The following is a 25,280-nucleotide window of genomic DNA, read 5'->3' as shown; positions in this document are numbered from 1 at the left end:
TGTTGAGACAAGTCCTAGTTCAAGGAGTCTTGTGTGACACACACACACACACACAGAGTCGGTGTGAGGACCAAACCCAGTGATGGTGACCAGGGTCAGACATGGTCCAGTGATGGCCCAACCCTACTCTTACACTGGGCAGAGGACATGAGGGACACACAAGTTCAGGCCAGTCATAGATGTTAAGGCCTCTTAGATCACCCGCAGCCCTGACTGCAGCCTCCTGTCTCAGCTGTCCCCTCACATCCCGCAGAGATCTGAAAGGAAAGGTCCAGGACATGTCTGGAGACCAGGGTGAAACAATGAAAGAAAATAGAAAAGAAAGAAAATAGAGTCAGACACAGTCCCATGACTACCAAGTAAGTCTGTAGTGACAAGGCACATTCAAGGTCAAACCAGGAGGTCAATTTGCAGGTCAGGATCCACAATAGCAGGGTCCAGGCACAGCTGTGATAGGGATGGAGCTGGAGATAAGTATATTTACAGTAGACTACAAATAGAGATCTGAGACCCAGACCAGAGCTTAAATGCAGCTCTCAGACCCATGGAATTCAGGTAAAGGCTCCAGTCAAGGCTTTTAAGGGCTATTACAGCCTACTGCTGTAGTCATGGCCTTGAAAAGATAAAAGAATGTATCTGGGATAACTTTTGTAATGGAAAATACAGGAAAGGAGAAAAACATGAGATGCAAAGTGGAGTGAGGAAAAAGCGATTACTAAAAGAAAATATTTCAAAATCAGAATCACAGAAACAAGAAAAGGACAAAAGAAGCAGAGAGAGGAAAGAGGTACAAATGAAAAGCTGCTTGGGATGAAGGAGGAAATAGACATACAGTGAAGGTGAAGAGAATTTGAAAGTTTAGAAAGCAGGGAGAATAAAACAAGAGGGAGGCAGAGGTGAAAAGCCTTCAAGTATGAAAGAAGTGAACAAGAAGAAAGCTTATGTTGTTCTTTTTTTTCCCTCATTTACAGGCTGGGAGGAAATGGAGGAGTCATTTGTGGCCTCATCAACAGGGGAAGGAATGGAGGTGATCGATATGGTGGAGCATGAGGGCTCAGAGATACTGAGCAACTCAGCAGTGAAGGATCTGCTCTTGAATCTGGCTCTTCTCCTCAGGATTGTTTTTTGGGTTTTTTTATGCATGAGCTAGAGACTGAAATAATTTCTGTGATCATGAATGATGACAATTTGAACATCTACCTGTGTTTCATGATCATCTTCTGGACAATACAGCTTTTCTTCACCAACCATATCCCAGGGAACTGAACTAGAACACTGAAGACAAAGGCAAGGACCCTGTGCACATACTGAAAGTGTTTTTTCCTTCTTTCTTGTTTCTTGAGAAACACAATAAATTCTCAGTAATTTTTTTCTAAGCCCGCCTTCCCTTCTTTCACTTCCTGTATGTTCTTTGTGTAAAAACATCATAGCTAATAATAAGAATCAATTCACCTCACCAATTTCACCGGTGACCCTGTTTTTTAAACAGAATATTATTAAATCCAACATATATTGAAAGAACAAGAAAAAAATAAAGCATATTCCCTGGAACTGTACCTACCCATACACTTAACAAGATAGTTACAAGAAAAGTTATACTCCTCAAAATGCATATTGTCAGTAACTTTTGCTTTTTTAAAACACAATAAACACAGAAGCCAGATAGACTCAGGACACAGAAATAATGTCTATACTATGCACTTAGTGGTATGCAATGTTATTTGCTATTAGCATCTCAAAAAAACCTGTCTGGACATGCTGCTTGGAGAAAATAATTGAATGAGTGAAGGGAAGGAAGAGTATACACTGTTTAAATGGTAATGATAAGTACAAGCCTAATTTTGTTATTTTTATGATGGTAAATAAATCAAATTATTTTAGTATTCGTATTTATTACTTGTGAAGTTCAACTAAGAGCATCGGACAAGTTGTGAACAGTACAAATACAGAAAAAAGATACAGGCCTGATGATAAAGCATTTGCAATCAAAGTAATTTTTTTTTCAGAAACAAACACTTTATTACTATTTTTGTTAGTTAATGAAAACAAAATCTCTGAACAGTCCGTTCTTGGGAAACATTTTGCTGTATTTGTCAGTACTTGAAAAGGATTAACACAGTTATTTTTAAAATGCTTACATTGATAAGGGATGTTTCCACTTGCCATCATCTATTCCACAAACAATCCCCAGGCAGCCAATATTATAAGTAAAATAAAAATGTTCCCATAAATAAGAACAGTTTGAAGAGTATGTAAAAGGTATAAGTATTTTGTATACTTATTAACATCAGTAAAGTTTAGAACATTGGCATAAATTTTCTAATTATGAGACACTGAAATAAATGTAATTATTACATTGGTCTTAAGAATGTACTTTAGGCACTTTGCTACACCAAATCATGTTGTTTCTTACTCTGTTTTTGCTCTAAAGCAAATTAATACGTAAAATTCAATTTCAAGTAGAAAGTAAAACCCTGCAACAGCTCTATGTCTCTGTTTGGATGGTAAATATTTACAAATGTAGGAAGAGAACCAGGATCAGGATGCAGAGAGGCTCTTGGAAGAGGCTCTAGTTGTTCAACCTTCAGAAACTTCTAGAAACTTTTGTGACTCGCCCATATTGCATCCTCTACCATATCCTCAACCCTAGACACTTTTAAAAAGAGGATCTTGTTGGAAAAGAAAGATAATCTGTTTTCAGCTCCCCAGTTACCCTCCCATTAATGGGGGAGCCTTCCTCTTTCCTCTTATGTCTGAATTTTGCTGATGAAACAAAAACAGAGCAGAGAAGGCCTCCAGTAAACTTCATTATTAAGTCACTTACCTTTCAGCCTACAAGTTGTAGCCACTGTCTTTCCTAGCACCTGTCTCCATTTACTAGCAAAAGAAGAGAAGAGGATTCTTCCCTCTCTCGTAAGTTATGTGCGGTTTGCCCAGTAACCCATAGGATTTCCCCAAGAGCTATTGTAAGATATGAACAAGTCTTACAGCTCCTGTTTATTGACTTGCCCTTTCTACAGAACTGTGAGGCTGCTGGAGCAGACAGGTAAATGCACTAAACAGAGGGACTACTAACAGTCTTTCCGTTCACAACTCCTCACAAGCCTACTAGAAACTGGCCAGTCACCTTGCTGCCCTGGGACTTGTCACACATCTGGGACAGAGCACTGAGAGCCTTGGAGGAGATCCCTTCCTTATGAGATCAGTTTAAGAATTTCCCTGCTATCAAATGCTGAGGAAAGGATAACAGGAAAAGGAAGGCAAAGGAGTGGAAAAGAGCACCATGTCATCCTAGAGGCCCTGAGAAGATGGTCATATTTTCATGTGTCAGGCCTTCCTCTCCCTGGCATCACATCTCTCTTCCTCCTCTTCCATGTGCACTACCAGATGCGGCATTTGTTGTCTGGGTTCATTGGGGTTCCACTTGGACACTGGAAGCTCTTGGAAAAGTCCCGGCTATTGCTGACAGGCCCAGAGACACGAAGTGGCAAGGGACTATGGGGATCTGTGTTCAGGGAAGACTGGAGCTTCTCTGGATCCTGGTGTCCACACATTGCCTGAAGGGAAGAAAAATAGAAAAGTCAGTTTGACTGGAAGTCCTCATGTGAAGAAGACTCAGGTCTCCTCATGCCTCTGCACATGTCAGAGGGCGCTGGAGAAAACAAGGAAATGTGCATACATGGCTGACAACAAGATTTTCTTCAGATTGTTTTCCCTTTCCTTAGACTTCTCTGTCCCCATTTCACTCTCTGACAAGTCATCTACACTTTTTCTATACTGCATAGTCCAGAACACAGAAAATTTAGGCCACCCTGACTAGGCTCATGCAAGACTGGACTCTATGTAAAAAAGTGATAAAGATGTCTCAGTGCCTAGATTCAACTTCTTAAGTGAAATCAATGAGTGCTCATCAACAAAGGACTACACTTACACAAAATCCCATTACTACTCTAGAGATTTGGGAAGTATTATATGACTTTACTGGTGTCAAACTGGCAATCCAAGTCTTCATTCTCATTATTTCAGTCATTTTTTTATCAACAAATGATGCAGCTGCCATTTAGCCTATAAAATGCAAATTTTGCCACCAAGACGCAATAAGCTGGCTTTTTCACACACTGCTCTGACTTAATAAACACACAAAACTTCTCCCTTTGCACAATTACAGTGACTTATAGGGATGTGATTTTTCGAGCACAGAAGTCCCACCATCTATCATGAGGAACTTGGCAGCACAGCTATGCATAGCTGCACAATTTACTGCAGCTTCCCACAGACACAGCAAAATTTGGGTGCATGTACTTCTAGTTCTTTGTCTCTAAATAACATTTGAAACACTTTTTTTCACTATCAGTCAATCAGAGTGATGCGACATCCAGCTACGCACCATGACAGAGAAGTGAATGAAGGAAGGGAGGGACAGATACTTGACTTCTACAGTTAGATTTCACTTTCCATGTGAAAGATTGCTCACAACAGCAAAAAAGTACTTAGAGGCTGTCAATGAAGCCTGCTTTCCCTGACACAGTTGTCAGCTACAACTTAATTTTGGTGGATTTCAGTGCTTTGTAAAAGATATATTTGCAGACAGGCCTTTTGTTAGCTTTGAGATCCATAACAGGTTAGGAGCTGTAAATATGATTTTTAACTTCTAAATAAGATTCTGGATCTCACAGAATCATTGGGGAAAGTGATTGAATATTGAGAAAGACAAACTGTAAGGGTGTGGAAGAAATGGAGAGTGAAAAAGACACATGACTAGAATTCATTACATGAGCAAAACTGAGGTAGAAAAGTTGATCGTGTGAAAGTCCAATCTTAGGTAAATCCTCTTCTTTGTGCTTTTTCAGCCAATTCTTATAGGCCTATGGAGAGATAAAATGGATAGTTATAAATCTTCCTTAGACAGTATCACAAGCTCATGTCTTCTGTCAATGAAATCTATCAATCTAATATATATTTATTAAATTAGCAAGTTTGTATCTCTCTCCTCATTCTGAGGCTCTCTGCTGCTGGCCATGCCCTTAATAAATCTAAAGTGGGAGAATTCAACATAATTACTTTCCTTACCATTTCAGTTGCTACTACACATATACTAATACACACATTGTCATAGGATTATACTATGAAAGAATGAAAATTATTTTTTAAAAAAATCACAAATATTTGACTATAATTAAAGACTTTCTGCCTCCCAATATTCTTCATGAAAGAATGCAACAAGTACTATTGTAGATCTAGGGATCTCACACCACCCTCAGCAGTTAAACTGAAGTACTGCATGAGTAAAAAAAAAATTCTCTCCAAAGTACTGCTGAAAACATTGTTATGGAGTCATTTCACCATCACAGAAAATTCTGTTTCATGTCTCAGTTTATTTCCTCAAGTATAACATAAGCATATATACAATAGCATGCCTTTGTATGCATGATGTAAACAGGGAAGTAAATGTGGTGAAGGGGACAAGTTGTCTTACATGGCTGTATTGAGGCTATGAGCAAGCCTCCATTGAGGCTTTGGGAGGAAACTCTCTCTGGACTAACAGAGAACATGCTGGGCTCATGCTCCACTGGCACAGGTGTGCAAGAAATCTGGAACTGGAGGGGGACATGGGAGAGAGGAGCAGCGGGGCAATCTTGTGCGTTATATAGTGAGACTGTGAGATTGCAGAAGTAAATCACAGTACCTGGTAAGCGACGGCGAGCCCTCCAGTGTCAGCTGTATTCTCCAACAGTGTGAAGGTGCCATTGACGTTAGAGCTGTAGCTTTCATACTGCTCAACCAAGCAGTCTATAGAGCTTTGTAGTGCACTCCTGTTGCATGCAGGACAGCCCTCAGGCAACACTGTGGGGGAAAAATGTCCTAGAAGTAAAGCTATTTATGGCATTCACCTGTGTTCCTCATATTAATCACTGATTCTTCCTAGTAGCCAGCTTGAACTGAAATATGTTTTCCTTACGTTCATGTACCTTAATCATATATGTATATATTGATGTAAGGACTAGGATTTCAGACCCTCTAAGGGAGTACCAAGTACTCTTCTAGGAGACCTAGGACAGTAAATGAAGACACCACAGCCAGTACCCACCATAACCATAGAATGAGTGAAGAATTTCATGTGCCATGAAGACCCCGATGGCTCCAAAATTCACAGCGCTGAAAAATAAAGATGAAAAGAGTGCTTTTGGAAAGAAGAAGAGGACAGAGGAGCATTCTTTATACTGAGCACAAATGTGTGCTCCACAGGAGTGTTCTGCTCTGGGACCACACAGAAGTACTTTCTATGCATTGTCACTCAGCCATGTAAAAGTGCAAATACAAATGCAAATTATCTTACCTATGCTTAAAATTGTACTATGGGCTTACTTTAAAGTATTTGTTGCTAATAAGCTATCATAACAATAAGAGTCTATGAACGAGATTCCGCCTTTATTAGCTGTAATGACAGGTATTGTCGTTGTTGATATATGTCCTTATTGAGCCTTCTCTGTCTGAACTGCTGCACAAACAGCAATGGTAACCATACAAAAGCAGGATGTTGGGAGAAGCAATATGGCAACTTTTGTCTAGAGAGAAAGGACACATAAAACGGGCAAGGCAAATTAAAATCATGATGTTTTGACTGCAGTTACTCTGGTCTAGCATTGGCAATCTTGCTACAAGCAAGAGGTCGTCCTATAAACCTCCAAATGGAATTTCTATGGTTCTATGCAATTAATTTACGAATACTACCACAAGGAAGAGAACACTCAAAATGCATTTCCATTATATGAAATTATGGGCTCATTCTTTTTTCCCATGCACTGATTAACACTGCTGAAGCATGAAATTTTTGTACTAGATCGTTATTCCATCACTGGGAACTCAGGAGGAGCTCTATAGCTGGTAATTTATAAATTTTACTCAGAGAAGCTGTGAATGCCCCACCCTTGGAAGTGTCCAGGGCCAAGCTGGATGGAGCTCTGAGCAACCTGGTCTAGTGGAAGGTGTCCCTGCACACGGCAGGGGGGTGGAACTAGACAATCTTTAAATGTTCCTTCCAACCCAAACCTTTTTACGATTCCATAACAATTGTACTGCTTTGCTGAGTTCTTATTTTAAAAATTATCCTCACAGTCACCTGAATTGGCTTTTACCAGTAAAGTTTAAACTCTGGAGCATCATCTGAGAAAATGCTATCATACCAACTCACCAAAAGCTGATCAAGTTTTACTTATCAGTCTACTCAACTGAGGTGACAGTGAGAAAAATGTACTTTACTAACACCAAATACAAAAGGAAAAAGAAGGCATAGACACTTTTTCACAGAGAAAGAATATAGTGACAGCCCATATCACTGGGGAAAAAAATCTTTTCTACTATTTCTTTTCTACTATTCTTTTGAGATGTCCTTTTCTTCATACTATAATAAATTAATTAAATACTGCAAGCACTAGAAGATCACCATCAAGACAATAATTAGTTTTAACTGAAACAGATTTCTTTCAAACTTCATCTTCTTGCCACAATGTGAGCTTATGTTTTAGTATAATGGTACTAGGACAAGTAGTAATCCACTATAGGCAAAAAGGACATAGAATTATATGTTTACAGTCAACTGTTTGGAGTGCTTTTATTATCAGAAAAAACATTGCTTAAGAGATCTGTTCCATATATGTAAGAACAGAACCAGAGGAGTATGGTCTAGAGAAGTGTTGTTATTGCAGGGGACGACTCAGAGTTAAAAATCTATTTGCTTAGTAGAAAGGGTTTCTTAAAAAAAATAGAAGAACTGTGATACATTTGAAAAAGGCTTCTGACAAGAAGTTGCACTGTGAGGCTCTTGTTTTCTCTGGGTTAGATTTCAGGAATCCTTGGAATTTAGAAAAAGAGAGGCAAAGGTGAAATGTCTTCTTTACAGTTAACCTACACATGACTTCTGCCTCTTTGCCCTGGAGTAATATCTTTGTGTTAGTTCATTTTCACCCAGATTCTGATTTTGTTTCAGCAGAGTCAATGATCACTCTCTCTCAGAATGCATCAAGCAGTATCCATCTGGCTTTAGAAAAATCTGGGCTTCCCCCCTTTCCTGTGTCTTTCTGGGATGCAGTGAGAAAAAGAAATTAAGGACAGACCGCCTGCTAAGATTCCTCCTGGAAGCATGATGCAGCCCAGGGACTACATCCAGCTTGCACCTCTGAAGCCCCTCCATACCTGGGAAACTCCATGTGGAAAAAAGGACTGCGGAACATTCCAGCTGGAAAGACCACCATGTGGTGGCTTATTGAATAGTATGAATGCACACTCCAGGGGTGCACATGCCAGCTAGAAGCAAAATAAAAAGAGAAATTAGAGAATGTACTAACTCCTTATCTCACAATTTGATCCTTTTTTTCAATGAGCTTACAAAAAAAAAAAAAAAAAGCTCAACTGTTCACACAGCACCAGCAAATGATGAAATTCACATTCTCTAGAGTTACAGGTATTTGAAATAAATCTTCAATTGTTTACAGTCAGTCAGAACTAATAGCTTAGTTTTCATAGACATTCTCCCTCACAATTTCCCTGTCAAGTAAATTAGCATTAGTAACCTCCTGTGAAGTCATGCATAGAATACTCTGCAGGAGGTGTAAGGCCCTAAGCCCATCTGTCAATGCTGCCTTCCTTCTGAAGCATCCCATGTCCTGCCTTTGAGGTGACTCCACCAGCATTCCTGTCATCAGGGTGCCTTGCTGTTGGCTTTGTTAAGAAGTCCAGGAGAATCAGCTATCCCCCTTACTTAAGGATGCATGATCAAAAAAAGTGGGTTTTTTTCAGAGGTCTGGCGCTCTCTTCACAATGATGGGTATTTTGGTAGCATCGCTCAGGCTCAATGAAGGACAGCCTGCCAGATTCAAGGTTTCTTTAAAGCAGGATGTAGCAATGCAGACTTGCAGCAACATTCAGAACTGATGAAACCACTTTCAGAGGTACTGAATCCAATTCTGCCCACTGGCTCCCACCTGCCCTTCCTCCTCTTCCACAGTAAAAGACAGATATAGACATACAGTTATCACAGTTCTGAGTGATCTGCTCTCACTAATCCTGCTTTGAGCAGGAGGATTGAACTAGGAGATCTCCACAGGTCCCTTCCAACCTCAGCTGGTTCACAAGTATGTGAGTTTGTTATATTTTTCAGATCACCATCTGACTTACTTTTTCTGTGGGTTATGCTGAAGGAGATTCAGGTAGGAATTTTCCCTCAGTACTTTCAAGCAAGCCACCACATTGAGGAAAAAAGTGTCTTCATTCATCTCCAGCTGAGGAAAGAGACAGGGGATGTGACTGTCATAGGGCATAAGTGAGGAATGAATTGAACAATTGAGAAAAAGAAAAAATGAGAAAAAGAAAAGTCCCATGGATCAAAAAAGAGTTAATCAGAAGAGAAGCCAATGGGGTACTTGTAGTTTTTTTCTCTCCCATTTCTAAAGACCTTCAATTTAAGATATGAGCGGAAAGTTATCTGAAGGCCAAACAGAATATACAAACAGGTAAAAAATTACTTTTATCAGGCCAGCACGTCTAAATAGGTGACAGTATAGGCAAGAATATAGAAGCAACAGATAACGGTTCTGTGGTCCCATATGTTCCCAAAAAATGAACTGTAGGAAATGTGCTCCGGAGGTCATAGCCTCTTTTGTAAGCAGACAAGACAGCAGTTGATACAGGTAAACTGCCAATAATGAGGCAGGCATGTTTACATTATATAGCTCACTTTCTGGTATTCCAGGTTCACTTTGTCAGTCTGGAGTATGTGAGCTGGATAACCAATCTCCACTTGTAGTTTGGATACCTAAAATAACAACAAACAAAAAAACAAACATAAAAAAAGCTTGATCAAAAGGAGGCTTCACATTCTGCAAGTCCTTTTAAAGGTTATTCCTAACCAATGGAAGCATGATATGTGAGTCAGCCCTTCAAAAGGACAGCTACTTGGTTTCAAGAAGACATCTTGTCCTGCTGCTCTGCTTTCTCAACTCTACAACCTGAGGCCTAGTGTTGTTCTATTCTTTTTCTTTGTATTGTCTTCTGCCATTTAGCTTTTTAGCTTTTAACCTTTCTAGATGTATAAAATGGAATTGTATCACAATAAAATTAATTCAGAGTATTTATGGACAGACAAAAACAGAGCCACTCTATCAGTGTATGTACCCACGCATGCTGGCATTTGTAAAACCACCTTCAGTTTTTAGTATAAGGCATCTATCTAAGACTGTGTGCCTGTAGAAGCAGGTAGGAACACATAAAGGTGTAGGTCTCTTCCATTCCTTCTCCAGAGCCATCAGGGGAAAGAAGGCATCAGTAATTTCTGCCTGCTGCACGCACCAAGGCCTTAGCATTTTGGCGAGTCTGTTCATCCATCCACTCCACCTGATCCAGGCGGTCACAGAGGGCATCTCGGATCACAGAGAACATCTGCTCAGCCTGCCATGGAGAAAAGAAGGCATGGTCACAACTGCACAAAAACATTGCTCACTCTTAGCTACCATCTTCCCATGTTCTAGCAATTCAACCACAGAATAACTGGGGGAAAATTCCTTTTTTTGTGCGTGTGATGAAAGAGATTTCATTTTCTACAGTGATTTAGCCTTAAGTTATCTGGCATCCAGTTTTTCCTCTCAGGGCTCACCATTCTCTGCCACACACCTTTTCATCTGGCCTCTCACAGTAACTAAGATGGAGACAATTCCTTCTCATTCGATATCGAAAAATTGCCTCCCCTCTTGAGCATAATGAAAATTCAGTATGCACAGGTATTTCTTGCTGGTGTCTCCCTTTCCAAAATTATGGCATTCTGAGTCAACCCTTTCAAAATTATGCTTTATTCATTAAAATGTATGCTTCCCTACATGTAGTCTTGGTTTTCCTATTAGCTTTTCTTGGTGTTACTTACTCTTGCCACCTTAGAGACTTCAAACTCTGCTTAACCAGGTACTACACTAACTTTCCTAAAAAAAAAAAAAAAAAAAAAAAAAGGAACTCTGACCATCACAGAATGAAAAAAAACCAGGGATCTTTTCCACACTGCAGGCAAGTGTACTTTTTGCCATGGATCCACTCAGAATGTTTTCATATGATTGCTTAGTGTCTTTGAAATTGAAAATCTTATTGAGCTATATCACATTGGTGATGAATACTGTTAATGCTGTTATTCCAGGGAGTATACAGAGATTGCGTGCATTTGTAGGGCTGTTATAGCTACTGGTGCTGCACATATGACTTTTCTAACAGTTGAGACAAAGATAATAGGTGGTATTTGGCATTGATTATTCCGAAATGACACCAATGTCTTGTTCTGACATATTCCCAAAAAAGGAGGGGAAGTGCATAAGCGGAGGAACAAAAGGTAGGAAACCTACAGATGATATTGCTGCCTTAATGTGATCTTAAGGTGGCATGCCAAAAAAAAAAGAAAGAGGTGAAGCTGAACTCTGCTTAGGGGTTAAGATGATGAATACCTACATATTTCTTGGTCTGCTCAGGGAAAATTTCTTGCACAATCATCTTCCCTAGAACTGGCTCAAAGAAAGAGCTGGTATCAGTCAAGCACTTCCTCCAGCGCTCAGCTGGGATCTGTAAAAGCAAAGTAGAGACACGTGAGAGTGAGGACAAAGAACTAGGAAATCAGTAAAATGATACATAGATGTGTGGACAGTAGCACTGTCTAAAATTGACAGCAGTGAATAAATAATGTAGTTCTATTTAAGCTACCACAGTAAAAATTTCTAGTAAAACATTTATTTCCTTATGATTTACTCCATTTACTTTCCCTCAAGATACAGATTTGTATATTAGCAGAGAAAAAGCCATAGAAGAAAGGTGACCATCTATATATTTTTCCCTACTCCATGATACAGTACACTCAGCTCTCTAAACTTCTGAGGGTCATATCTACTCACACATTTCTTTTGAGAAAAAAGAAGCTCTTAATGACCATGGGAGAGTAGTTTTTCTCCACAGATCTAAGAAACTTCATCCATCCAAGGTATCAAAAGAACATTCAGAAGACATGAGCTACAGTGTTCAGCTGTTGGGGAGGCTGAAGAAACTGATAAAAGGCTAACTCACCATTCTAGACCCCATTTTTCCATAAAGGATCTTATACAGCTCCAGGCGTGCATCTTGGAATTGACTGTCAAGGGCTGGGGAAAGATTCCCAACCAGACAAACAATCATATATATGTGAAGGACCCTGTAGATAGAAGATTGAAGGCTGGTAACCATAAACACAGAAGCGAGGTAAGTGTCAAAGGAGTAACTTAAGGCAGAGAAATCCTAGGAACCTGAACAATGACAATAAAGAACTCTGAACAGAATATACCTGGGGCTATCAAAGAGGGATCATTGACATGAGTTGAATACAGAAACTCCCCAAAACACTGTGGAGACTTAAGGGGTAACTCCCTGCTGGGGTACAGGATTCTTTATGGGAAGTTGGAGAAGGATACTATTTAGGACTGGGTGAAACATATAGAATATTATGAGAGGTCTGTGGGATTATGTGAGATTTATTATGGCATGTTTATGGGAAGGACCAAAGGAGGAGAAAAGGGAGGGATCATAGTGGACTGGGAGAATATATGTGGGAAAATGGAGAGGAAACTGATAAGAGGGAATGGTTGAGTGTAAACTGCTTGCCAGGGTGTCTGCCTGACTGAGCCCTGCATATGGTAACCAGGATTTGTACTCCTAACTTATCGAACGCTGTTGTTAAGTAACATTCTACTCACTGTGTGTGAAAATGGAACTGAATGCTGGAGAGATGACAAGTCTGAGAATTGACTACTGAAGGGACTTTGGATCCAGCTAGCTTCTGGAGAGAGCAGCAGTCTGAGAGCTGACTATTGGGAATACTAGTGGTTGGGAGCAGCTACTGAAGAGACCTGATAGTATACGTGTGCTTGTAACAGGAAGACACCAGAGTATGAGCAACCAAAGTAGTGCTGCAAGACTCAGGGGATCATATATTCATGTGATATATCCAAGTGAACACCAAGAGATCTTGGCCAGCTTCTCAACAGACTAAATACCCAAGACCAGCTCTTGGAGTGAGCCACATCATGCATGTGCACTCACATATTTCACTAGTATAGACCAATCCCAATCAGCTGGAGCTGAGGAATAGAATCAGTCTGTGTTCATGTTGGTATGAGTGCTATGAGTGGATAGGTGCCAGTCAAGACACTGTTCCATCTCTGTGTGACACACATAAATATGTTATTTTAGATGTGTGTTCATACATGGTGCATGCATATGCAAACCTATTGGGAATATATCCTAAGCCATAGCACTGGCCAAACCTGTGGATACAAAGCCACAAAAGCCTTGCAATTTTTAGACTACTGGATTCAGCAGCCTCTAACACAGCAGCCTCTAATCTATTAAACTTATGGTATTTGAAGAAAATATTTTTTGGGGCATGAGCAACTGCAACCATAGATATTGACTCGTACCTTCCCTTGTGCCATTTCTCGATGAGCTGTGACATGTTGCTTAAGTAATCCATGTCATGCACTGCAATTTGCTGAGAGAGGTTCATTGGCGCAGGATGGAAGACAGCCTTCAGACATGCCAGCCAGTCAATAGCAGGTGCCTTTTCCTGCAAGCAAACAAACCTTACATGCTGAGCTATGAATCTAAACTGGCTCACAAGAAATAATAGGGAAACCAGGATAGTCTTCCCAATAATGTTAAGAGATACTTTCCACAAGTTAAATTGTTTTTATAATGTGCATCTTGAAGAGGAGAACTGACTTTTTTTAAAGGGAATTAGCACTGGGGAAGCGAGAGAGTTGTGGGCTTGAAAAAACTTTGTCAGTAAAAGACCATAAGTTACTGGGTTATTTAAAGCTCAACAGGCTCTAAGTGTAATTTGCAAGACAGTGGCATTTAAACACAGGTTGTGAGTTTGATCCTCACACGGGGCACCACTTCTGCTGGATCGGTCTGCGTCTCACAAACAGAATGGGACTCTGACTGGTTGCAGACTTTGGATTTATTATCTGTCCATATCATACAAGCAAAAAGCAAGAGACACAATATCTCTTTTGATCTGGATCTTCAGAATGAAGTCCTGAAAGTCACATGTAATTGAGTTGCTCAGGCTTTAAGGCACAGATACCTGTAGCTCCCTAATGGTAGTGTGAAAGAACAGCATCCCCCGCTGCTGTCTTTTCTGCAGTGGAGTGACAAATCGCTGGAGGTTAGAGATGAAGGACAAGGTCAAGGAAAAGGAGTCAGGGGGACCATCCTCTGTCCTTCCAAGTAGGACCCCCAATTTCTTCAAATATGAAAGATACACACGGAGAACCTGCAATACAGAGCATATCTTCAATGGAAGATGCATGACCAAAATTTAGTCACTCCATCCATCCATCCATCCATCCCTCCATCCATCCATCCATCCATCCATCCATCCATCCATCCATCCATCCATCCATCCCTCCATCCATCCATCCATCCATCCATCCATCCATCCATCCATCCATCCATCCCTCCCTCCATCCATCCACCCATCTATCTTGACTGTATAGACTTCAGTCTTTCAAAACTACTGCAGACCCACCCCATCCCTAAAACTGTCTTCTTGCTGCAACATCCTTCTGAAATTATTCATGTGGAATATGCTTTGCCAAGTACAGTTCCTCTCGCAGTGAACAACAATGAATTCCCAAAAGATTCTTTTCCTCACAGCTCACAATCACTTCAAATACTAGAATAACTTTAGAGATGTAGGCCTGCCATTTCTGGAGTCAGAGGAGAGAAATTCAGTGATATAATGACCCAGTATTTTAATGGAGAGAATATGTCACCTTCTTGTTTCTATTTTCATGAGGTTTCAGAGAAATGCTTGTGATAGCTCAGGAGTTTTCTGAGGATTTTTCTGAAAGGCTCAGATTGAGAAACTGACATAACTCAGTTTTTATGAAGTTCAGAAATGACAAAGTTCATTTTGTTACAATGTCCCAAGGTCAAAGAACTTGTTCCCCCAACATATGTTCAAACACTTTAAAATAAGTTGAAAAATGCTAGCTATCCCTCCCTACAATACACAAATTTTGTTATAAAGCCTTATTTTGGACAAAAAGCATTTTTTAAAAAACATTCATTCAAGGCAAAAACTAAAAGGAAGCCCAGGTTCAGACTACTTAGCAAATAGAAATTAAAATTGTAATTATAACATTCTAAACTAGAAGTTTTAAACCTGGCAGCTAAAATGTGTTAGATTTTACAGTCTATCCTTTGGAAAAGTTGAGTTTCGTAAAGAATTCTTTCTGGAGGCATTTTCAGAGGTCACTGACCGTAACCCATGGAAACAGATCACTCTGAATCAGGAGGCAATTCAAGGAGATCCCTGCATCAAATAGCTATTTTTACCTTTCTTCAGCCTCTGATATGTTACCTCAAGATAATTTTTCTCTTTGAATTCACTCTCAAGTGGAATATCAAACTCAGGATGGTCAATCTGCAAAAAGGAGTAAAGAAAAAGTACTATTTTCAGAAATGCAAATGTGAGGATATTTTGGTAATTTCTTTATAATGGAATTTGAAATGCTATTAATTTGTTTTACTTTTGGAAAATGTTTGCTTAGTTCTTCAGTGAAGGACACAGGCCTAACTTGAGTGAGTCTTGGTCTGACTTTTTACTCACAGTGCTTCCTTGACAATGTTCTTTCTTTAGCACACTCACCTGAATAATATTCGTCTTGGGGTCAAAAGGAGTAGGTCCCACATGGACTCTAAAAAATGGAAAGGTGCTGTATTTGCTCATGAGAATCTGAAGAGTCTTATTAAAATCTTTTGCTTCCTGCACACCTGTGTTATACCATCCACCAACCTAAAGAAAGACAGAAATGCTGCAAGTGAGAAAAACTGTTTGGATCTGTACTTACAATTTTTTTTTTTTTACACCTATAGGCTCAGTCATTCTGATAACTGAGAAGCAGCAGAGCAAAAAGCACCAGGGGAAACTCGTGAAGTATTCTACATACCCTGGTGGCTTTAAAATGATCTGACACTTTCCCTTAAGCAAAGCAATGAACTGCAAAATGACACAAGGAGAAGGAATTGTAATTAGCAACAGAGTAAGATGTGCAGGAAAAAATGCTGGATAAGGAGGAGACAGGAAATAGTTCTCATTTTTCTGAAGCCATCCAGAAGGACAAACAGAGATCAGTGTAGATTCACAGGTGGGCCTGTAGTCACTGTTCCTTTTGCTGGAAGGTTCTGCATCTTCTTTTGACACAGGGCATAAATGTTCTTTCCTGGCTGGAAGATGTCCAGCCCTCCCTGGCACCAAGAGGAGTCTCCCAGAATGGAAAGAGAAGGGTTTTCTCCTTTAAACAAGCTCTCCTTGCAGCCTTGACTACTGAATGATCATCTCATTTTAGACATAAAAATTTCATCCATTTTCAAGATGCTCCCCAAACTGTGAGTCACATCATACTGAATCAAACTTCTGAGATTAAACATGACCACTCTCTGTAGACTTGTTTTTTTTACCATCCGTCAATAATATATAAGGTTATGAGGAGAGATTCAGGTACCTGAATGTCAGAAAATCAGTTCTTAAAACAGCATTTAAAGCTAGAAAATTTATCACTTGCAAGTTGTGCTATGAACCACGACTAGGGTCAGATTCTTCAAAAGTTACATCATGTAGGACTATGACTGCACCTGCCCACTTTCCTTCTCCCTGTAGGAATTCTCTTCCTGAGGGAGAGGAAACAGCACAAACATTCACCTCATTTAGGAGGTCCTTCAATGGCTGAGCTCCTTGGGACTCTATTCGTTCAGTATCCATGCAGGAACGATAAAATTGTATTGCTTTCTCCTTGGCTGAGCCTCTTATTCCAAACGGTGGACTTTCTGAGGAAAAAAGTAGATTTAAAATTTTAAAAAGCAATTTAAAAAGAAGTTGGGACAGCATTAGAGCAGAGAACAGGTTAAGAAAATACTGTACTTTGATCCAGAACATTTTAACAAATACATCCACATTTCCCACAGTGACCCAAAGCAAGGAACTTTCTAGCACCATGACTCTTCCTGAGGCTAAATATGTGAGGTTTTTTGCATGGAAGCTGGAGCACAAGAGAAAGTTGGTGCATATCTAGCTTCAGTGCCCCATGGAGACAGGACACATCACCAGAGTGCACATTCAGACTAGCACAGCAACAATGGCCTACTTTGACAAGGTAACAGGAAAATGGTTTGGGTTGCTGTCAGAATTTAAAGCATGGCTTTCATCTGTTACACTCGGCAAGAGGAACTAAAATGTTTAAAATGCAGCTACTGTAATGTGACATGCTCAAAAAATAAATCTGTACCTGTAATGACAGAAGAACGAAGAGAGGGGACTCAGTCCCTGTTAGGAATGATTGTGCTCTCAGTCACTACTATTGTCAGATCTGACCGAGGCAGATGCCGAAGGTAACACACCAATCATCTGACCCTACCTAAAAGCCTTTTCAGGATCAACAGGTTTTCTTCCAACAACACATCAAATACATTTAGTGATTCTTCTCTGGTTCTACTTGACTGTTTGCCTTCCCATCTGCCACAGGCATATTTGTAGAAGTCCTCACAGGGGTTAACAGTGTCATTCCTAGAATTCAGAAGTCTTTCCAACAGAGCAGGATCTGACTCAGCATCACAGGATCCTGAAGAGGAAGTAAATAAGAAAGAACTGAGAAGTAACAGTAGAGAGCGAAAACAACTCCAAACAAAAATCTTTTAGGGGGCATTTACCCCAAAAGACTTATTTTTGGTACAAGCTCCTTTGCATGCAGTGTTGAATTCTTTCTAAGGTATTGCTGAATGTGGATGAAATGTGTTCCTCTTTCACATCCCAGGAAGATTGTCCTTTGTACTATCTAGGCAGCCACAGGTTGGATTATTCTGCTATCTCAATGTCTTTCCTCTGAATCAGCCACATGATAAACAAGAAGCGACTGATGGTGTCAATACATGATGCAAGAGAAGGACATAGCACAGAGAAAGAAATGAGATAAGATTAAAACATGTCTTTTTCCAAGCATGGGAAACATTTTTCAGCATGACATTTGTCAAAAGAGGACAAGGATGTTTCTAGAATATCTTGCTCTGATCTATAATTTTCTTTTTCTGCTTCAAATTGCTGGGTATACATTATCATTTTAGTTGAGTATCCTATATCAACATCAGATCAGATCAATTATTTACTGAAATAATCCACCTGTAAATCAAGGTAAAACTTTCCATACTATGGTTTCAAAGTTGACATGGAAGAAGGTATGCAGAGTGAAAAAGGACTAGATCTAAACAGATTTTCTTTGGTCTCTGCAGTCTCTAACATATAACAAGAGCTAAAGAAAAAAGCTAGGTAAAGATTCAACAGTGCTTATTTTGGAGCAGGGAATGTCTGTATCCACCAATATAAATGCACCTTCTGTATTGAGCTTTCTATATGCAGAGATATTCACATGGACCATTCTGCAGATAGTTCTTTAGCAAATTTGGAAGCCAAATTAATGTTTCTGGTCTATATTCACAGCTTCCTCATTAGCAAGAAACTCTGACTTTTGCTTTTACTCTATGACTGCACTGATCTGTGTTAGAAAACCAGGACTAGACTTAAGGCAGAGATAGAAAGGCAAAAGAGGAGCTCCAAGTCTCAGATTCAGTTCAGTTTCTTTACTACAGAGAGAGCAGAACACATTGATGAGGTGCAATACAATATAATGCTGCTCTCCCTCAAAACTGGGCTCAGGCATATTAAATAGCAGGCAGAGGAGGACAGATGTGGAAGATCTCTTCCCACTGTGAATAAAGGAAGAGGTAGAAAAATGTACCTTTTTGATAAAAGGAGCTATGATTCCTGCAGATTCTGAAAGTCTAGTTCTTAAAACTGATATTAAGCATAAAACACAGTGGAGGTAGGTAAGAGAGAAAAGGATCTTAAAAATGGGGTGGATGAGGAAGAATGGAAAAGGATATCTCATATTATACCTAGAGCACAAGTCATCACGAGGTAGGTGATAAGCAATGTAAAGCCAAGGAGAGTACTGAGAAGAAGTGCACATAGAAGTAGGCTTTTCCCCTGAAGGCATCGTTCTTTCTTTGCACCTGTTCTCAGCTCCTGGTCACAGGTCTGAAGAGACAGAAAAAAAATCAAGAAAGAAAAATTCATATTAAGGTTAGCACTAATAACATACTCCATCTCCCACCTAATCTACTAAAAAATCATTCACAGGACTAGTGCCAAAACACCAATAGTCATCCAAGTCATCTACATGTCTGTACTGCCATGGGCTTTCTCACTTTCTTTATTTCCCTGTTTTTTCAAGCTATAACTGTTGCACAGTGTTTTGATTTACTCATTGAAAATACAGCTTGCTATGAGGAGACTTGTGCCTCCATGGTTCATTCTGGTTTGTGGAATCACCTTGCATATACTTCCTGAAGATATCAAAGCCTTTTTGAGTCTATAAAGCTAATAATAGGATGGCTAGGACTGGTGGTTCTTTCTTTTGCCAGAGTCTGGCAATCTGAGCACTAATTTTGGATCTCTCCTCAAGAAATAAAATACTGCATCCAAAGCCCTCTAGTCCAATTCAAGTGAGAGAAAAGATTTGTTCTATTCTACAAACTGAAGTAAGCTGTAAATTGCTGAGAAGATCTTATATAGAGACAGGTTTTATGTCACTTAAATTTTGTTTTCTTCATAATCTAGGTGTGTGTTTTTTGTCTGTGGAACAGGCTAGGGACCTAATGAGTACACCTTCTGTTTTAGATATCTGTTTTAGGATGAGCTGAAGCATTCTTCAGAATTATTTGTCCTTTTCTCTGTTGGCTGTAAAGGAAACTAGATGACTATCATAAGATACACCCCTAACATCTACCTGGATATAGTTAGATAATATGACATTTTCTCTCCTTCTGCATACTTTGATGTACGTAAGACTGGAGAACAGCAGTTTACGAAACAACAGACACAGGAATGCATACTGGTGATATATGAGGAAAGGGAAAGAACTGAAAAAAATGAAAAGTGAAATGACTGAATAGGAGTACACAGTGAGAAAAGGGAGGCAGAAGGGAGGGGGGAAACCCAGAGGATAATGGAAAACCTCAGCTGTAGCAAACATGAAGAAAATTCGCTGCTGTGAAAGCTGATGGAAATGCTATTGGGAGAGTCCTACATGTCACTGTCAGGGACTGGTCTGTACTGTCCCCACAGGCTCAAGTTTAGCTCCCTGTTCTAGCCTGATTCTTTGATAAAAGAAATCTGTTTGAGAAACCTTGTCAGGCCTTGGAACTCTTTGAGGAAAGGCAAGAAGCAGCCTTAGTGCACATGCCCACTTCAACTTGGCCATCTGCAGCTCTCCTGTGCGGTATCCATCTGAGCTCTGCTGCAATGGCAGCCATGGCTTTGTCTGCACAGGCATCCCATCAATCTGGATCTTCACCATCACCTACAGACTTGATTCTGCAGGTTTGCCCAAGGACCTGCCTCCTTCCCAAGGGACTTGCCTGGCAATCTACACTCTTGGTTGACCCTGGGCACTGTCACCAGGCCTACCTTACACCCCTCATGCCCATACTGAGGGGTGCACCCCTTGCTTTTTAAGTCATTGCTTCTTGCCTGCCTTGCCATGACTCTCAGGTTTCAGACTGTCACCTCTCTTCTGCCTTTGCTGCTCCCTTACATGCAGCAGCTAAACTGCATTTCCCACCACTCTAAGTATCTGTGTTCTTTGCCACAAAACCAGGAAACATGGATCTTGACAAAAATCACAAGAAATGGAGGAAAATCTTACAGGAATTAAGTATGTCACAGTATATGCTCCTTCTCCTAAGGGAACGTTGAGGAAATTAATGAGTCTGCTGTTAATCATCTGGACTAACATACTATTTACGACTTCTGCACCAAAACATTAATTGAAAGGAAAACAAAAATAAGCAATAGAAAAAGAGACCTCATCATTTTAGAATCTTTCAAACATGAATTTTATTCAATCTTGAAGAAAAGCCTCTCAAAGGCTTCCTCAACTCCTGGAAATTGCTAACAAGAGTTGAGTGCCTAATGCTTTCCTCCTTTAAAATCCTATTCTCCTGACTTCTTCAGGAAATATACAGAATAACCAAATGGAGAGCAAGTACATACAAGTGACATTAGAAGTTGCTAGATACAGAACGTGATCATACTGGCAAAGTACAGTGTACAAACTACAAAGGAGGAAATCCAAATTCCTTTCATAAGTCCCTGTAGCAAAACACTAGTTTTACTCCTGGAGTAAGAGAGTAAGTGTCACAACAGTACAGCAGGGAACTAACTGAGTGAAAGAAAACTAGCTTAGCTGATAAAGGAAATAGGAAAACTATTCTTTGGCATGCAAGCCTTCATCTTTCACCATTTAGGAAAGAGTGAATTATTTACATTCACAATTCTCCTGACTTCTCTGCTGCGATAAACTTCTTGTTTTTAACACAGAAAGTCTGGCCTATTCATACTATGAAATAGTAACAATTTTGCAATTATTTGGTTTCGTGTTATCAGAAGACATCTGTTTCTCTCTTTTGAGTCATAAATGGTATGACTGTTGAGATACTAACAAGAAACTGGAATTTCAAGACTGTCTGTTGAATTTCTTATGAATTTTTAGTTTAACAGTCGGCCTATTTCAGGCCTATGCATGATGTTTATTTTGAAATGCAAAATGCATCAAATAACGGAGTTTTAAAAATCTCTAAGAGAAACAGCACTGCCCCCCTCAAATCTCCATTGTGAAACGACTAGAGAAGTACCTGGCTGAGAGCAGCCTGCCCAAAATAATAACATAGTACAAAACAAATGACAGGGGAGTGGAAATTGGTTGTGGACCTCTACGTAGAAATTGGATTACGGTCTGTGTTATGTGAACCATAAGCATAAAAATTGTTCTTGAAACACTTCACCTTCGATGATAAATGCCTTTCTAATCTTGCATCTGTAACTGGGGTGGGATTTGAAAGAAATTGTGGACGTACATAAACAGAGAAAAAAGAGGAGGGCAGTCGTATTTAGTTCTCCTTTAAGTTCTCCTTTATGTCTTTTTCATGACAAGAGCTTAAACAAATCTAGACAGACAAATACCTGCTTTTTCAGTACTCTTAGACAGATACCGACCAGAGCAAAATCCCTGTCAGATTCTTGATCTAGAATGAATTTCACTTTTATGCCACAATAGATTAAGTGGTTCACAGGCACTAAAATACAGACGCCTTCCTAAGCCAGTGATTCTTGGCTGAGGCAGAGGTGTGGATTTAAGTAGATGGACCCAGAGGTGGCATACCAACACTTCCAGGAGACAGGATACAGGAACATTACATAGCTTGCAGGAAGCAGCAGCACTTTTTTGTGGTATGTTTTGAGACCTGGTTGCTTCATCCAGCATGCTCCATGTAAAGATACAAGTGAATGGTTTGAACAAGCCAGTGGAAAAGGATAAAAATACTTCAACCTCTGACAGGGTTTTTCCTTATAGGCCTCACTTATGGGTGAGAAGAATAATCAGTATTAGCATAAAGATGAATGCAATTTCCACTACAGTTTCAGTTCTTTCATGTTTTTAAGCATGTGCAAATGCTCAAATTTAAATGTCTTCACTATAGCTAAGTGAGAACAAATGGCTGTAAAATCATTAAAAGATTTATTCTAATAGCTGTAAATTATAAAAATTTCTGACTTTAAATTAATGTACTATGTGTATCATCTGACTCAAATGCAAGCATACCTGGGATAGCATGACAAGTACTGTTATCACTAAAGCAAGAACTGTTTGATACAACTAAATCAGCCAAAGAATTTGATTTTCCTTGAGCATCTCCTTCTTTCTGTTTGTGAGCTGTTCCTGAATTCTGAAGGGAGGTTGAAGTTACTCTGCCTAATTCTTTCTTACCTTCCATTTTCACAATGTTTAGCGCTATTACAGAAAAAGAAGCATCTAGCTTTCATGAAAATAAAGTAAATTTTTAAAAAGAGATCAAAGGAAGAGAGAACTGAAGTTATTTTTCATAACTATTTACCAGATAATGTAGTGGTATTGTTTTTCAGCCAGTAGATTATTCATGAATTACTGACTTTGGCTGTTACCCAAATCATGTTTATCACATTACTCACATGGATGGCATATTTTCAGACTAATATCCCAATATCACAAAAACCTTCATTTTCTTAAATTTATCTTTTGTCAGCAAATTATTTAAGCACATAAATTGAGCCCATTAAATGCTATTTGAGAAATATTTTAGCCTGTGTTTGAAATAGAGTGCCTGCTCACATGAAATATGAAACAGAAAGGTTGCTGAATTGTATTCTGGAGTACTAAAATTGTAAAGCAAAACCATGGTCAACAACTAAAATTATGATTATGGTTTGATGTTCATCACACAGAAATTTGGGAATGGATATACAAAACAAACATTTCTGTGAATTCTTCAACTATAAAAATGCAGATGAGATAAATAAAAGTGACTGTTTGCATTACAGCCACAGTCACACTGAACAGATCTCAATGTAAGAACACATGCACATTTCAGTGTTTGTATTATTTAATAACATAGAACACTTCACTTATCTCTGTTGCCCTTGAATGTTTTGTACTTTTTTAGCAACCTTGAGCTAACAGTTCAGTTCAGTGCAATTTGTCTGTAAATATGTAATTAAGGCTTTGCTAGCTATTTATATAAGACATCAAAGCTGAAAAAGGACACCACGCTACATGGGAAGCAATTAGGCTCACCATGTCATTCTCACATTCCAAAACCTATGCCTTGCTTATCCACAACTATTTGTAGGGGACAAACTGCACATTTCTGTAGAAGTACTTTCCTATAAAATCTTGCTGAAAAAAAAATGGAGATAGAATAAAATATGTCATTATTATTCTTATTGTTGTTGTTGTTGTTGTTGTTATTACTACTACTAATAGTTTTACTATTGCTATTATTACTTGTTGGTCAGTGCTTCAAACAGTTCTCAGAATGGCCATTAGGGTGACTAACAGGAAGGGCAAGAACCCCTAAATCATCACACCATATCCCAAATCATTAATTCTGAGACCCGGACAAGACCTTTCGGGATACAAACTGTCAAAAACTCAACTACCTCGGTCCCCCAAGGCAATAAGCAGTGTAGCTATGAAAGGGGAAGGAAAAGAGAGGTGTGCAATGAAGGTCCCCCAGCAGATTACAAGACAGACCCATTTCCTTACCTGTGGAACAGTGCTCATTCTTGTCACTGAGCAGGCTTTGCTCCTGCGGCTACCACAGTTGTGAACTCTGTTTACTTGGCTGCTATCAGTCTTCTGTGCCCACACACTCTGCTGAGTTCAGAGACAATCTCTTCTTCCCAGCTTGGCTCTTTGCTGTGGGGAGGAGAAGTGAGAGGAAAAGCTCAGAGACAAACACCCTTAGAGAAAATGGGAGGGAGGGAAATGGTGTTTCTGCAACTCTCCACCCACCTTCTTAACACCTCTACTTCTCATAAAAGGATTTTTTTCCCCTTCTGTGTCTCTGTGACCCACCTGCCTTTCTGTGTCTTGGAGCTCCACAGAAATCTTTTTGAACAGAAGTATGTGATTCTCTATCTCCCTCAGCCTCTTCTCAGCTATTCGCTGTTTCTTTTCTCTCCAGCAGCCTGACTATCCTGCCCAACCAACAAGCCTGTTTTGGTCTGATATTCTCCCTGCCACTAGCCTGTTTCAACCTGCTGTTGCCTTGGGGCCCGCAGGCTTCTGCCTATTGCTAGATAGTGCGGGCTAGGGATCCTAGTGCTCCTCCTCCCACGAGGAAAAGCCAAGGTGCTGACTTGCTTCTTGCTCTCGCTCTCTCATCTGCGCCCTAGTGTCCATTCAAGGGGCAAACACATCTCACATTTTCTCTTTCCCATTAAGAGGCATAGAAAAAAAAAACATTAATTGCTGATTCTATTTACAGTTGTTCATTGCTTCTTGGAAGATGGCCAGCATGTGTGTCTTTGCTTATTTAAGGAGTATTGGGAAGATTTAGGAGGGAGGTTTCTCTGCTTTGAGGACTAGGAACCCAGATTACTTCTATGAGACATTAAAAACTGAGTAGGAGAGTGAGACGTTGGGATGTGAGACCTTCCCAATTAGCAGCTGTGAGCTGAGAGGTAGTGGGGACCAGCTTGGTGTCAGCCAAAGTGCTTGAAACAAGCAGAAGACCAGGACAGGACATTTTGCCTCCGCAGGCTGCAAGTCTCTGAGGAGAATATGATATCT

General features: G+C 39.8%; 1 protein-coding gene across 5 annotated transcripts; it reads right to left on the bottom strand.

Moving 5' to 3' along the window:
* Positions 1-1,819: 1,819 nt before the first annotated feature.
* On the bottom strand, positions 1,820-25,192 carry KEL (Kell metallo-endopeptidase (Kell blood group)). Of its 5 annotated transcripts, none has more exons than XM_038148874.1 (19): positions 24,501-25,182; positions 24,252-24,404; positions 19,006-19,147; positions 17,475-17,678; positions 16,763-16,887; positions 15,710-15,856; positions 15,422-15,484; positions 14,141-14,329; positions 13,473-13,618; positions 12,088-12,211; positions 11,482-11,592; positions 10,345-10,443; positions 9,734-9,811; positions 9,175-9,278; positions 8,194-8,304; positions 6,089-6,156; positions 5,687-5,844; positions 4,773-4,865; positions 1,833-3,557 (listed from the first exon to the last, which is right to left on the bottom strand). In XM_038148874.1, exons 2-19 carry the CDS (start codon positions 24,267-24,269, stop codon positions 3,381-3,383), a joined length of 2,157 nt encoding a protein of 718 aa, XP_038004802.1. In that variant the 5' UTR covers positions 24,270-24,404; positions 24,501-25,182; the 3' UTR covers positions 1,833-3,380. The 5 variants fall into 5 exon arrangements, with proteins under 5 accessions (XP_038004818.1, XP_038004828.1, XP_038004809.1 ...); XM_038148865.1 differs by having other exon boundaries at positions 1,834-3,557; positions 24,564-25,182; XM_038148890.1 differs by lacking the exon at positions 19,006-19,147 and having other exon boundaries at positions 1,820-3,557; positions 17,346-17,678; positions 24,564-25,192.
* Between the last annotated feature and the right edge of the window lie 88 nt (positions 25,193-25,280).

Source organism: Motacilla alba, chromosome 1, assembly GCF_015832195.1.
Source record: "Motacilla alba alba isolate MOTALB_02 chromosome 1, Motacilla_alba_V1.0_pri, whole genome shotgun sequence".
Taxonomy (NCBI): Eukaryota; Metazoa; Chordata; class Aves; order Passeriformes; family Motacillidae; genus Motacilla; species Motacilla alba.
Note: the sequence above shows the minus strand (reverse complement) of the source record. Positions and strands in the feature narration are given on the sequence as shown.

Excerpts from the sequence above, each read along its gene's own strand:
- KEL (XM_038148874.1), bottom strand. Across the intron at positions 16,888-17,474 it reads GATCCTGAAAAGGCTTTTAG|AAAGTCCACCGTTTGGAATA; the intron begins GTAGGGTCAGAT and ends TTTTTTCCTCAG. Across the intron at positions 12,212-13,472 it reads GAGAAATGGCACAAGGGAAG|GGTCCTTCACATATATATGA; the intron begins GTACGAGTCAAT and ends TTCTATCTACAG.